Here is a 14,333-nt window from a genome sequence, read left to right as displayed (position 1 = left end):
GGGCAGTTGGTTGGAGCACGGCATGTTTAAACAGCCTGGAAATGAGTGACAGCACTGATAAAGAAGGTGTGTGTGTGTGTGTGTGTGTGTGTGTGTGTGTGTGTGTGTGTGTGTGTGTGTGGGGGGGTGAGGAGAGCAGAGGGGAGCAGGGAGAGAGGAAAGTGAGCTATTAATTACCAAAGCAGAAGCAGATGGAAGTGCATGGTGCCCTCCGCAGTGACTAGGCAGCTGGAACCCATCAGAGGCCAGCGTAGAGAGAGAGAGAAAGAGAGAGAGAGAGAGAGAGAGAGAGAGAGAGGGAGAGAGAGGGAGGGGAAGAGAGAGAGAGGGAGAGGGAGAGAGGGAGAGAGGGAGAGGGGGAGAGGGGGGGAGACAGTGAGAGAGAGAGAGGGAGAGAGAGAGAGGGAGAAGAGAGGGAGAGAGAGAGAGAGGGAGAAGAGAGGGAGAGAGGGGGGGAAGAGAAGAGAGAGAGGGGAGAGGGTGAGAGGGAGGAGAGAGAGAGAGGAAGTAGAGGTAAACATGCATGCAAAGATGTATGTGTGTGTGTGTGTGTGTGTGTGTGTGTGGTGTGTTTTAAGTGGGTATAGGTCCTGAAAATGAGAGATGCATAGATGAATGCATAGAAGCCAAATATGTCTGCTAGGGGAGGGGAGGGAGAGAGACAGCAGACCAATACTGAAGCCATTCTCAACTTCAATCTGATTCTAGCTGTTGGTCATTTCCCACGGCCATGGAAAGAAAATCAAATCGTACCAATCCACAAAAACGGAGACAAACTAGATCCAAACAACTACAGAGGCATGTGTACTGTAAGCAGCAACTTAGGAAAGTTTTTCTGTAACATCATAAACAACAGTTTGGTGGAATTCCTACAGAAAAATAAAATTCTAAGTAACTCTCAGATCGGGTTTAGGCCAAAACACAGAACAACTGACCACATATATACATTACAGACATACAGAAAAAATATGTACAGAACACCAGCAGAGGAAAACCTTTTGGATGCTTTGTAGACTTCAAGAAGGCCTTCGATTCAGTCTGGCATGATGGACTCTTGCTCAAACTGATAGAAAATGGGATATGGGGGAGAATCTATATGACCTTATAAAAGATATATAACAACAGATGTTGTGTCAAAATAGATGATAAAAGAATGTCATACTTTACAGTAAACAAGTCAAAGGTGTTCGGCAAGGTTGTAGTCTTAGCCCTATACTTTTCAATCTATATATCAATGATCTAACATCAGACAGCAAAATCCAAACTATCAGGAGTCACAATTGGGGGTAGAGACATTAAATGTCTCCTGTTCGCAGATGACCTCCTACTTCTGTCCTCAACTGAGGAGGGGCTACAAGAGAGTCTGTCAATCCTGGAAAATTGCTCTCAAATTTGGAACCTTCCCATAAATAAAAAAAATAAAAAAAATAATGATATTTCAAAAAAAGACACGTTCGAGAATAAATATAATTTCACCCTTGGTGAAAACAGACCTTCACAAGTGACAAGTTATAACTATTACCCAAAATATTTCCTTCACAGGCAATTTTAATCTGGTTATTAAAGATCTGGTTGACAAAGCACGGAGAACATACTATTGTGTAGGCCCAGGCAGACATGGAAACCAAGAGATGACTATGAAGACAAGCTCCCGTATTTGTTGGGAGGGCACAATTGTGCGACAATAGCAGTAGAATTCCTGAGAGAGTGTCAAAGATTGGGAAAGTCCTTATGGAGTCCTTTTCCATCCTACATTTCACTTTATTATTTTGCCTAATTAGTATACATTTGTATTATTTTTTTACCATTATTTCTATTTGTATCATTTATATCTGTACAATTATACCACATGTGTAAGCTTTGGCAACACAATGTTTTTTCTGTCATGCCAATAAAGCTAATTTGAATTTGAGAGAATTTGAGAGAGAGGGAGAGGGAGAGAGAGAGAGAGAGAGAGAGAGAGAGAGAGAGAGAGAGAGAGAGAGAGAGGGAGAGAGAGGGGGGAGAGAGGACTTGGACATAGCTAAGTAGAGAGAGGGAGAGGGAGAGAGAGAGGAAGAGAGAGAGAGGAGAGAGAGAGAGAGAGAGAGGGAGAGGAAGAGAGAGAGGAGAGAGAGAGGAGAGAGAGGGAGAGGAAGAGAGAGAGAGGAGAGAGAGAGGAGAGAGAGAGGGAGAGGGAGAGGGAGGAGAGAGAGAGAGGACTTGGGTATCGCTGAGTACTCAGTAGGGCTGCGGTGTAGTGGAGGGAGAGAGAGAGAGGGAGAGAGAGGGAGAGAGAGAGAGATGGAGAGAGAGAGAGCGAGAGAGAGAGAGAGGGAGAGAGAGAGAGAGAGAGAGAGGGAGGGAAGAGACTGAAGGAGTGAGTGGGGAGAGGAAAGGGTACAGATGCAAAAAAAAGAGATAGAGAAATGTAGAGAGAGAGAGAGAGAGAGGGAGGGGGAGAGAGAGAGAGAGAGAGAGAGAGCCCCATCAGAGTTGTAGCAGAGACTAGCAGCAAAAGCCCCACACATGCTACGAGAGAGTAACCTCACAGCAGTCGGTCACCACCCAGCACACACACACACACACACACACACACACACACACACACACTACACACAACATGTACTCTGGCTGATTGTGGATATGTAATTGCTCCTCCCTGGATGTAGCAGTGGGGAGATGACGCGTGTTGGTGGGAAGAGGTGTGAGAAGAGGAAGGAAAGGAGGGAGGAAGGGAGAGAGGGATGGAGGGAGGAGAAAGGAGAGGGGGATAGAGAGGAAGAGAGAGGGATTGTAGGGAGAGGGGGATGGAGCTGGTGAGGAAAAGAGGGAGTAGAGACTTGATAGATGAAGAGAAGGAGAGATGACGCAGCAGGAAGGAAAGCGAAACAGGACACAGCAAGCACATTGTGTGTGTGTGTGTGTGTGTGTGAAGGGGGGGTTCCCCCCGAGTAACCCCTGGTGTGCTGGTTCATACTCTTGAACATCCCTATCCCTGAGACCAGGAACACACACACACACGCACACACACACACCCACACTTTCCTGTGGTACCTGCAACAGGTCTACACTGCAACTCAATGGAGTCTCTGCCGTTAACAGATGGCTTGGAGTCGGCTCTCCGGAGTCACTCTAAACTTGGCTGTGGTTTGGACAAGTGTCCATTATTGGGCAATTACAACCCCCTTTGTTTCTCTTTGTTTTCGGCTTCTCTTTAGGGCGGAGGGTGTGTGTGTGTGTGTGTGTGTGGAGGAGCTTGGGTGAAGAGCTGGACTAACGAGGCATAAATCAGTCCTCTCCCCCCGGCGCAGCGTCTACAGGCGGCTTCGGTTTCCTCACCTGTAAGCCGAGTCCATTCCAGGCGAGCAACCACGGTGAAACAGAAGCCTCCCCCAGGTCCTAGTGTCTCCAGCCCCCAGTGCTGCACCTGGCACAGACTCTGTGTGTGTGTGTGTGGGAGTGTTTGAGGAAGGGAGTATGGGAGCATTGGGGAAGTGAAGGATCACATGAAGGACCTCCCATGAACATCCAACCCCCCCACAAAAAACCAAAACCGCTTTCAACACTAATCCCTTCTATTTATTTTGTCTCGCGCTTTGGGAAGTTTTTCGGTTTTTTTTTTTTCCCCAACACAACACATGCGTCAACACAACCACCAAAACAACCCCGTAGCATCTGCTTTGTGTAAGTGCATTTGAGCTTGTGACGACACATACACACACACACACACACTACTGCCACCACTTGCAGTGGAACAGCTCTCTCGTGTTAATTGTCCAGATCCCGATCTCATCCCAGGCAGCGTAAATAAACTGCTACAGTGTGTCTGAGCTGCCTGACGACACATCTGGGCCGATCTGGTGGAGATCACACATGACATGAGAATCTCACATCCCAATGCAATGCTGTTTATCTGTCAGACTGCACACATCCATCAATACCTCACAGCGCATAATACTGCACTTTAAGAAATGTTAGTCAGTTCTTATGAATGTGCTATAAATAGTAATGTGTTAGTTAAGCATGCTTAGCCTGATAGCAGAACTGAAGGTGCAAAAGAACAGCTGGAACTCATATCTCAGCAGCAAAGGTTCATAGAAACAGTCACATTCACTCATTTCATCTCCAAAACAACTTACAACTGAGGACCGGCATCTAAGCTACAGTGTAAAAGGAGACCTTAGAATAACAATGAATACCAGTCTACCTCTACATACAATACAAGATAACCAGAAGATGACAGTGTAAAGCCAGGTTCTGGGCCTCCAAAGAGCTCTTCTGGTCTTTAAGGACCCGGAGCCTGGTCCTAGTCTAGTGTGGAACCTATCCAGATTAGGGCCCTGGTTCTAGTCTAGTGTGAAACCTATCCAGATCAGGGTTCTAGTCTAGTGTGGAACCTATCCAGATCAGGGTTCTAGTCTAGTGTGGAACCTACCCAGATCAGGGCTAGATTTGCTGCCGTCACAGCTGCCATGAGGGGGTGGGGGCGAGGGGTGAGAGGTCAGGGGTCGGAGGGCACTCTGTGAGCTGAAGAGGGTGGGATTAAGCAGAAAGGTGATGCCTGCCTCACTCACAGCAGGGGACGAGACTGAAGCCTGGGACACCCTGGGGAGAGAGAGAGGGATAGAGGGAAGATAGAATGGAGATGGAGAGAGGAGAGAGAAGAGGAGAGAAAAAGGAGAGCCATGTTCTGGTCTTCCAGACCTAAGGAGAGGGGATAGAAGAACCCTAGTTCTAGTGGCAGCCGTGGCCTACTGGTCAGTGCTTCGGACTTGTTACCGGAGGGTTGCAGGTTCGAACCCCGACCAGTAGGCACGGCTGAAGTGCCCTTGAGCAAGGCACCTAACCCCTCACTGCCCCCTCGAAGCCGCTGTTGTTGCAGGCAGCTCACTGTGCTGGGATTAGTGTGTGCTTCACCTCACCGTGTGTTCACTGTGTGCTGAGTCTGTTTCACTAATTCACGGATTGGGATAAATGCAGAGACCAAATTTCCCTCACAGGATCAAAAGAGTATATATACTTATACTAGTCTGATTCAGCTAACAGGATAGAACACATTAATACAGATTATAATCTCAAATTGCTCGACTAATGTCAGTCAGTTTTTACCATTAATCTGGACAGAATAACTAAGTGTATGTGTGTGTTTGTGTGTGAGAGAGAACAAGGTGTAAATCCAAACTGCCAAATGTGTAGCACCAACGGAAACCTTGAAGAGAAAAGATGTATTGATTTGATGCAGCAGCCCACCCATGCACATGTCCTCCAGCTTGGGATCTTACACAAGATAGTCAGAAGCTTATATATTTTAGCCGATAGCATATTCAAAAACTTTCAATGGGCAGTTTCTGACGTGTTGAATGGGGAGACTAACTTCGATTCCTACAGGATTATATGAAGTTCTACTCCTATATGAAGTTCTACTCCTACAGGACTATATGAAGTTCAGAGGAACAAGGACCCTCAGATTTGTATCACACTTATAATAAATATTACATATTCGATATACATACTACAAAATACTGTCATTATATATCTAGTTTGGTGAAAAAGTATCTGATAAATAAATATAAAAATGCTATTCACAATTTCTGAATCATATGATTTTCACCCGACAATTGCGTTTCTGATTCAAAAATTATGCCATGCATAATGAAGAAATAGACCATGTCTTAACTGTACAAGATTGGGGAGGTAGGTAGGTTCTTTATTAAACCACTGTTTGCAAAGTAAAGAAAAATCAGATTACAAAATGGACTTCAACACACGCTGTGAACTGATTTTAATTCAATAAAACAGTCAATGTACACAACCATATCAAGATGTTCTGCCTTTTCTCAGCAAAGAGTTAGGACCTATAATGTTCTTTTGGTGCTCAGACATACAAAAGAGAATTTGCATATTTTGCGATACAAAATTGACGATGGTATGGAAATACGAGGGCCATGGTGATCTATATAAAATGACATTGAGAAAAAGAAGCAAAACATAACAAAAATGTCCCTGCACATATAAAAAATAAATTAACACTTTCCAGTCACTGGTCCTCTGGTTGGTCGACATTATTTTAAACACACAAACATGAACTGACTCTGTATTGACAATCCTTCACACCAACTAGGTGAATACCAACACGTATGTACAAAAAGGAGGTAAAACTAGGCTAGCTAAATCTTTCAACAGCTTGTCCATGATTGCAAGCCATGTCCTCAAGCTTTACACACAAAGGAAAAATGCCCTATGTACAAGACCAAGAACCTCCGTTTTAAATTGTCAAGTCTTTCAATCTTTCTAATACAGGACAATTTATTTAAATCAAAACTTTCACAAGAGGATCCCAAGGGTTCTTGAGTGTCAAAAGTATTTTGTACAATACTATAAAAAAAGCTTGAAGAACAAACTGATACCTCCTAAAATATAGTATTCTTGTGCCTGATGTATGCAAAACAAATTGCAAATAAATAAGGAGGACAATATAAAGTTGTTATTTCAATGGCAGCACAGATATTCTGGGTAGTATCTCAAAACATCAAAACATCTTTGCAAAAGTAGTCAAAGTGGACAGTTCCTTAAGCAACTCATTAATAATCAAACAAGAAGAGTCTGAGAGAGAGTGAGTGAGTGAGTGAGTGAGTGAGTGAGTGAATCAGTATGGTAGCAGACCAAAAGTTCATAGTTTATTCTGCCTACTGATCACGCTGGGGGTTTGGGGGTGTGGGAGTGTGGGGTGGAGATCGCCAGGCACTTGGTTTGGGTTCGTAGCTGCTGGTCCAGGTGTGTGTGTGTGAGAGAGTGTGTGAGTGTGTGTGCGTGTGTGTGCGTGTGTGTGAGTGTGTGTGAGTGTGTGTGAGTGTGTGAGAGTGTGAGTGTGCGTTTGTGTGAGAGTGTGTCTGTGTGTGTGTGTGAGTGTGTGTGTGTGTGTGTGTGTGTGTGTGTGAGCGCGCAAGAGAGGTAGGTGCTCTAAGAGAGAGAGTGCAGGGAGATTTGGAATGCTTGGTGTGGCTGGAGACCAGCAGGAGTCGGGCAGAAGGCAGCCGCGTGAAAGGTCACTTCAGGATTCTCACGTCCACACAAATCAACAATTTAAGCGGCCATAACGCTGGCCCCATCCTCCAAGATCATTGGGGAGTCCAAGTGTCGTCAGCATTTATTAGTATTATATTACAGCTTTCTCTATGCTTGTTAAAACTCTGTGTTAAAGGACAAGCTCTGAGAGGTAACAGTGGTCAGAGATTCTTTTCAAAATCAAAAAGAACACAATTAAAAACGGGAAAAAGAAGAGAGAAGAGAGGACAGCACGATTGATCCTACGACCTGATCTGACCTGATGACCCCTCCCAGTAGCACCGTCTCCAGCCAATAGCAGCCCTAGCACCGCCCTCCCTGGACTCGTGTCACTTCCTGTGTCCATAGCAGCTGAGCGTGTGAAGTGTTCGGGCCGGGTCAGGTGCACGGGCGGCCCAGACCCAGCTATTTTCCCCGAGGCCAGCTTACCCAGCCCCAGTCGAAAGCCCGTTAAGTATTCCAACTTCGTGTCATGAGCGTGTTGGCGTCGTGTGGAACGCCTGGTGGTGAGGTGGTGTGGTGTTCTGTGGGGTGGGGTTGTGTGGGGTTGTGTGGTGTGGGTGAGGGTGGCGGTTGGTGTTTTGTACTGGGTTTGGGTGGTGTTTTTGTGCGGGTGAGGGTGGTGCGGTGGTGGAGAGTGCGTCCTGGTCCTGGTTCTGGTTCTGGTTGTGGTGCGGATCTGGCGAGGCCCCTGAGAGAGAGAGGTTGGTGGGGTGAAGTGCTGTCCTACAGGCAGACCAGACCAGCCACGTCAGGTCTTCTCCTGACCCGACACAGACACCGCCTTCTCTGATAACCTCTGTAGAGAGAGAGAGAGGGAGGGAGAGAGAGGGAGGGGGAGAGAGGGAGGGAGGGAGAGAGAGGGAGGGAGAGAGAGCAATAGAGAGAGAGGAAGGGAGGGAGAGAGAGGGAAAGACAGGGAGGGGGAGAGAGAGCAAGAGAGAGAGAGAGAGAGAGAGAGAGAGAGAGAGAGAGAGAGAGAGAGAGAGAGAGGAGAGAGAGGAGGGAGGGGCAGAGAGAGAGAGAGAGGGAGGGAAGAAGAGAGAAGATAGAGAGACAGAATGGGAGAAACCCAGAATTGCAGAGAGAGAATAAAAAAGGGTAAAAAAGCAGAAAGATGAAAAGATCAGGTGTTAACTGGGTGCAAATCCTGCAGCAGCTCAAATGTCCTGAAGCCGTGAGGCAGCACATGAGATGGGAGTGAGATGAGCTCTGGGGGGAACGGAGGAGCAGGAGGAGCCAGAAACCAGCTCTCTGGTGGTCAATGTGGTGGAGACCCCTCTTCAAACCACAGACCACACGCATGCTCTGCTCCCCTCTCAACACCACACACCCCTCTGCTTTAGACACACACACACCTCCACACACACACACACACCTCCACACACACACCTCTCCACACACACACCTCCCACACACACACCTCCACACACACACACACACACACACACACACTCCACACACACACACACACCTCCACACACACACACACACACACACACACACACACACACACACACACCTCCACACACACACACTCCACGGCGTTCTTCTGTGCGGTGGCGGCTGCAGCAGTGTCCGAGTGCATGGCCAGGAAGGGGTTGGCAGAGGGGCCCCCGTGGGCAGAGGGCAGCAGGCCGCTGAGGGGGTGCAGCTGGATGGAGGAGGAGGAGGTGGAGGAGGAGGAAGAGGAGAGTTGCTGCATCTGCTGGAGGTCCTGATGCTGCTGCTGCTGTTGCTGTTGGAGATGATGCTGATGCTGCTGCTGATGCTGCTGCTGGAGATGATGCTGATGCTGCTGCTGATGCTGCTGCTGCTGCATTAGCTGATACAGCAGGACTTGCTGCTGCTCCTGGTGCACAAGTGCACATTACCAACACAGAAACACACACACACACACAAAACACACACGCAACACACACACACACAACACACACGCAACACACACGCAACACACACGCAACACACACACACAACACACAGACAACACACAGACAACACACACACACACAACCACACACAACACACACACACGCACGCACACAACCACACACAACACACAACCACACACATGCACACACACCTGCTTAACACACAAGTCACACTAAGCTGGATTTGGAAGAGGGGTTGAGAGAGCTCAGGGTATTGAGTTGAATGGTCACTGGTCCAGCAACTGACTGACAGACAGTGGACATGGGATGACATGAGATGAGTTGTGATGAAGCATGGGGCAAATGTGTGTGTGTGTGTGTGTGTGTGTGTGTGTACACCTGTGTGTGTGTGTGTGTACCTGTGCGTGTGTGTGTGTACTCCAGCGCAGGCACCGTGTGCTGCAGTGGCGGTGTACCTGTGCGCAGCGTGTGTGTACCTGTGCGTGTGTGTGTGTGTGTGTGTGTACCTGTGCGTGTACCTGTGCGTGTGTGTGCGTGCGCTCACCTGAGTGGTCTGTGGGGAGGTAAGGAGGTGTTGGATCTGCTGCTGTTGCTGTAGAAGGAACTGCCTCTGCTGCTCAGTGATCTGGCCCAGACGCGTCGCACTACAAACACACACACACACACACACACAATATATGTAGATGTGTGTTTGAGTGTGTGTGTGTGTGATATATATATATATATATATATCAACATGCACTTAGTTCAATAAGCGCTTCTTATGCGTTATGGTTTGTATAGTATTGTTTATTTTCATTAGGCTGTTGATTAATTTCACATTGTTGTTTATTATTGATATTCTCCTTAAATGTTCTCTTACCATGTTATTGTTTTTATATTATTGATTGAATGGACATCATTGTTTATTATCTCTATTTTCCTTCATTTTCATTGTTTATTTCATTAGGCTATTGATTGAATTGACATTGTTGTTTATTATTGCTATTCTCCTTAATGTAGTCTGACCAACATTTCAAATTGTTTCCTGTTAAATTTAAGTATTGTATTGTTTTGTATTTGTATGTCGCTTTGGACAATATATACACATATATACACACACACACATACAGCTCTGGAAAGAATGACGAGACCACTGCTCATTTTCTGATGTCTGAGTTTACATATTCCAAATTAAGAGACCAAAAATTAAGAGGCAAATTTGAACATGACGGTTAACTCATTACGGCACTCAGCAACTGTAGGATGACATCAGAATAATGTGCAATGGTCTCTTCATTCCAGAGCTGTATATACATACATATAGACATAAATACACATAAAAAAAAATACACACACAGCTACTACTAACGCAATAATTACACAACCGTCTGCACACACAATGATGGATCGCTACTACAACCATTGCACAAAAATACACGACAGCAACGCGAAAGCAACAGCATACACATGTGCTACCATTCACACTTCCCTCTCTCACACACACACACACACACACACACACACACACTTTTCCCCATGCCCAGTCACACACAAACAGCAAACTCATTTCCCATAACTGTGCAACACATCCCCAAGTAGGGTCAATAGTAACTCACATGTGCAATGAAAACAAATGACAAATGTGTTATTTCCCTTCAAATAACCAGCTCTTGATGGCCACGCTTCGTTACACTACAGTGGAGCCAGAGCTACCAAGACACACACACACGCCAGCACGCGACACACACGCACGCACGCACACACACACACACACACACAATATATGTAGATGTGTGTTTGAGTGTGTGTGTGTGTGTGATATATATATATATATATATATCAACATGCACTTAGTTCAATGTTTTATGCTATGGTTTGTATAGTATTGTTTATTTTCATTAGGCTGTTGATTAATTTCACATTGTTGTTTATTATTGATATTCTCCTTAAATGTCTCTTACCATGTTATTGTTTTTATATTATTGGATTAAATGGACATCATTGTTTATTATCTCTATTTTCTCCTTCATTTTCATTGTTTATTTCATTAGGGCTATTGATTGAATTGACATTGTTGTTATTATTGCTATTCCCAAATGTAGTCTGACCAACATTTCAAATTGTTTCCTGTTAAATTTAAGTATTGTATTGTTTTTGTATTTGTATGTCGCTTTGGACAATATATACACATATATACACACACACACATACAGTGCCTGGAAAGAATGACGGTGACCACTGCTCATTTTCTGATGTCTGAGTTTACATATTCCAAATTAAGAGACCAAAAATTAAGAGGCAAATTTGAACATGACGGTTAACTCATTACGGCACTCAGCAACTGTAGGATGACATCAGAATAATGTGCAATGGTCTCTTCATTCCAGAGCTGTATATACATACATATAGACATAAATACACATAAAAAAAAATACACACACAGCTACTACTAACGCAATAATTACACAACCGTCTGCACACACAATGATGGATCACACACAACCATTGCACAAAAATACACGACAGCAACGCAGCAACAGCATACACATGTGCTACCATTCACACACTCTCTCTCTCTCTCTCACACACACACACACACACACACACACACACACTTTTCCCCCATGCCCAGTCACACACAAACAGCAAACTCATTTCCCATAACTGTGCAAACACATTAATCCCCAAGTGTAGGGTCACTAATAGTAACTCACATGTGCAATGAAAACAAATGACAAATGTGTTATTTCCTCTCAAATAACCAGCTCTGATGGCCACGCTGCTACACTACAGTGGGAGCCAGAGCCCGCACACACACACACGGCCCCGCACACACACACACAGGGCCCGCACACACACACACACACACACACACACACAAGCATTTCATTGCGACACACACGCACACACACACGCACACACACACACACACACACACACGACATTACCAAGACCACAATAATTGACACACACACGCACAAGACACACACACACACACAAAAACACACACACACAGGCCATTTACACACTCCTCTAAGGCAGTTTTAGAAAGCCCGCAGGACAACACGCCACGGCAGTCCAGGCGGCTAGGGACTGGACACTCATTAGGATAAATCAGTTTGGGGTTTGGTCCCAAGATGCAATGCTCATGCGAGAGCTTTGGGCAGAGCACACTCTAAGGCGCGCAGCACAGAAGTAGTTTCTGAGAGCAGGCTAGCAGCTTGCAACGCTAACAAGCCTCACCTGGTTTTGCCTGTGGCAGGACTGCTGCAATCCAAAGCAAGCAAGGAAGTCAGACAAACACACACACACACACACACACGCATGCACACACAGTGGCAGACAGAAACGGAAGGAAGCATTAACCTAAAGCAACTACTCTGAGAGCGCCTGCTTTAATAGCGACTGCATGCACACACACACATGCACACACACGCACACATACGCATAACCTCAAGCCACCAACTCTGTGGCCACAAATACCTGCAGCAGAATAGCTCATCTCTGGGACCCAACACACACACACACACACACACACACACACACACACACAGACACACAGACACACAGACACACACACACACACACGTACACGTACACACACACGTACACAAACACACACGTACACACACACACACACGACCCCACACACACACACATTTTACACACACACACACACACACACACACACACACACACACACAGACACAGACACACACACACACACACACACACACACACACACACACACACACACACACAGTGACAGATAGCCCAACTTCTCACACTCACTATTTCACACGTCCTTTACATCACAACTAATGCACACAGCATAACACAGTCAAGTGTAGGGCATTGAAAATCTCACTTCTGTTTCTAGGATATCAAAATTCAACAAGCCAAAAAATAAAAAGAAAACTTTTGATAGGTTAAGATTAGGAGACACAGGTTAAGGTTAAGGCAGATTGAGTACTTGTGGTTTTTTCTGTTGTATGAGCTGCTGTGCGAGAAGCTATAAGGAGGTTGGCGCCTTGTTGTATGATATATTATGAGGTTGTCACTGTTGTGATAGTTATATGAGGTTGGCGCTGTTGTGGCGTATAGTTATATGAGGTTGTCACTGTTGTGGCGTATAGTTATATGAGGTTGGCGCTGTTGTGGCGTATAGTTATATTGGGTTGGCGCTGTTGTGGCGTATAGTTATATGAGGTTGGCGCTGTTGTGGAGTATATTTATATTGGGTTGGTGCTGCTGTGGAGTATATTTATATTGGGTTGGTGCTGCTGTGGCGTATAGCTATATGAGGTTGGCCCTGTTGTGGCGTATATATGTGGTTGGCACTGTTGTGGCATATAGTTATATGAGGTTTGCACTGTTGTGGCGTATAGTTATATGAGGTTGGCGCTGTTGTGGCGTATAGTTATATGAGGTTGGCACTGTTGTGGTGTATAGTTATATTGGGTTGGCAGTGTTGTGGCGTATATTTATATTGGGTTGGCGGTGTTGTGGCTTATAGTTATATGAGGTTGGCGCTGTTGTGGCATATAGTTATAGGAGGTTGGCGCTGTTGTGGCGTATATTTATATTGGGTTGGCACTGTTGTGGCGTATAGTTATATGAGGTTGGCACCAGGGCTCCGAACCGTTTCAAGGAACGAAAACGAAAACCGAAAATGAACGGAATTTTACGAGGAGCGGAAACGGAAACGAAAACAAAATGGTCTTCAACTGTTCCGAACAGAAACGCAGTATTCTGAAATCCACAAAACCGTTAATAACGCTTTTTTTTCGCTTCTATATAACAGCCTAATAATTTGATTTCTGCAGTTTGAAAAAAAAAAAAAACTAATAAATGGACCTTTGGTCCAAATGTGTATATTTTGTCTTGCTGTTGTAATGTAACCTATCCGGCTCACTCGGATCTTAGGGCCAGCTTCAGAGCGTAGGCTACTGAAACTGATTTTGGAAACTGTTTGTAGCCTATGCTGCAATAGTTTATTTTGCCTGTCCACTTTGTCGCTTTTAAAGTCGGATTTGAAATGTTTGGCGCACTATAGCCTATTCTATGTAGAAGAGTAAAACGGAAATTTGAGATAGGCCTTGTCAGCAACAGACAGGTTCGCTTTATAAACAGGGTTGGAATTATAGCTAAGCCTTTGAAGATTCCATATGGATAAAACTGAGGCTACAACCAGGTAAGGAGTTTAGCACGCTTCCAGAAATATTTTTGATAAGAAATTATTTATAGGTATAGGTTAGGCCTAAAGTAAGTCTGAAAGGCTATGGGATGATAGCCCATCTGAATGTTTTTGGATGCTGCCCAGATTTATTATTTTGGGCATAGTTACGGCATAGGCTAAATCAAGGGGAAATAATGAGCACGCTCTGCCCCTAAGGTAAAGTCCACAAAAAT

At 45.3% G+C, this 14,333-nt stretch overlaps 1 protein-coding gene across 1 annotated transcript in view; it reads right to left on the bottom strand.

Moving 5' to 3' along the window:
- Positions 1 to 7,511: 7,511 nt before the first annotated feature.
- Positions 7,512 to 14,333, bottom strand: part of mllt10 (MLLT10 histone lysine methyltransferase DOT1L cofactor) — a 76,605-nt gene continuing 69,783 nt past the window's right edge. Inside the window, exons 22-24 of the mRNA XM_048266951.1 lie at positions 9,484 to 9,583; positions 8,591 to 8,899; positions 7,512 to 7,846 (exon numbers count right to left, since the gene is read on the bottom strand). Of these exons, the coding sequence (XP_048122908.1) occupies positions 7,799 to 7,846; positions 8,591 to 8,899; positions 9,484 to 9,583 (457 nt within the window). The 3' untranslated portion in view covers positions 7,512 to 7,798. The remainder of the gene's footprint in view (positions 7,847 to 8,590; positions 8,900 to 9,483; positions 9,584 to 14,333) is intronic.

This window comes from Alosa alosa, chromosome 16 (assembly GCF_017589495.1).
Source record: "Alosa alosa isolate M-15738 ecotype Scorff River chromosome 16, AALO_Geno_1.1, whole genome shotgun sequence".
Taxonomy (NCBI): Eukaryota; Metazoa; Chordata; class Actinopteri; order Clupeiformes; family Clupeidae; genus Alosa; species Alosa alosa.
Note: the sequence above shows the minus strand (reverse complement) of the source record. Positions and strands in the feature narration are given on the sequence as shown.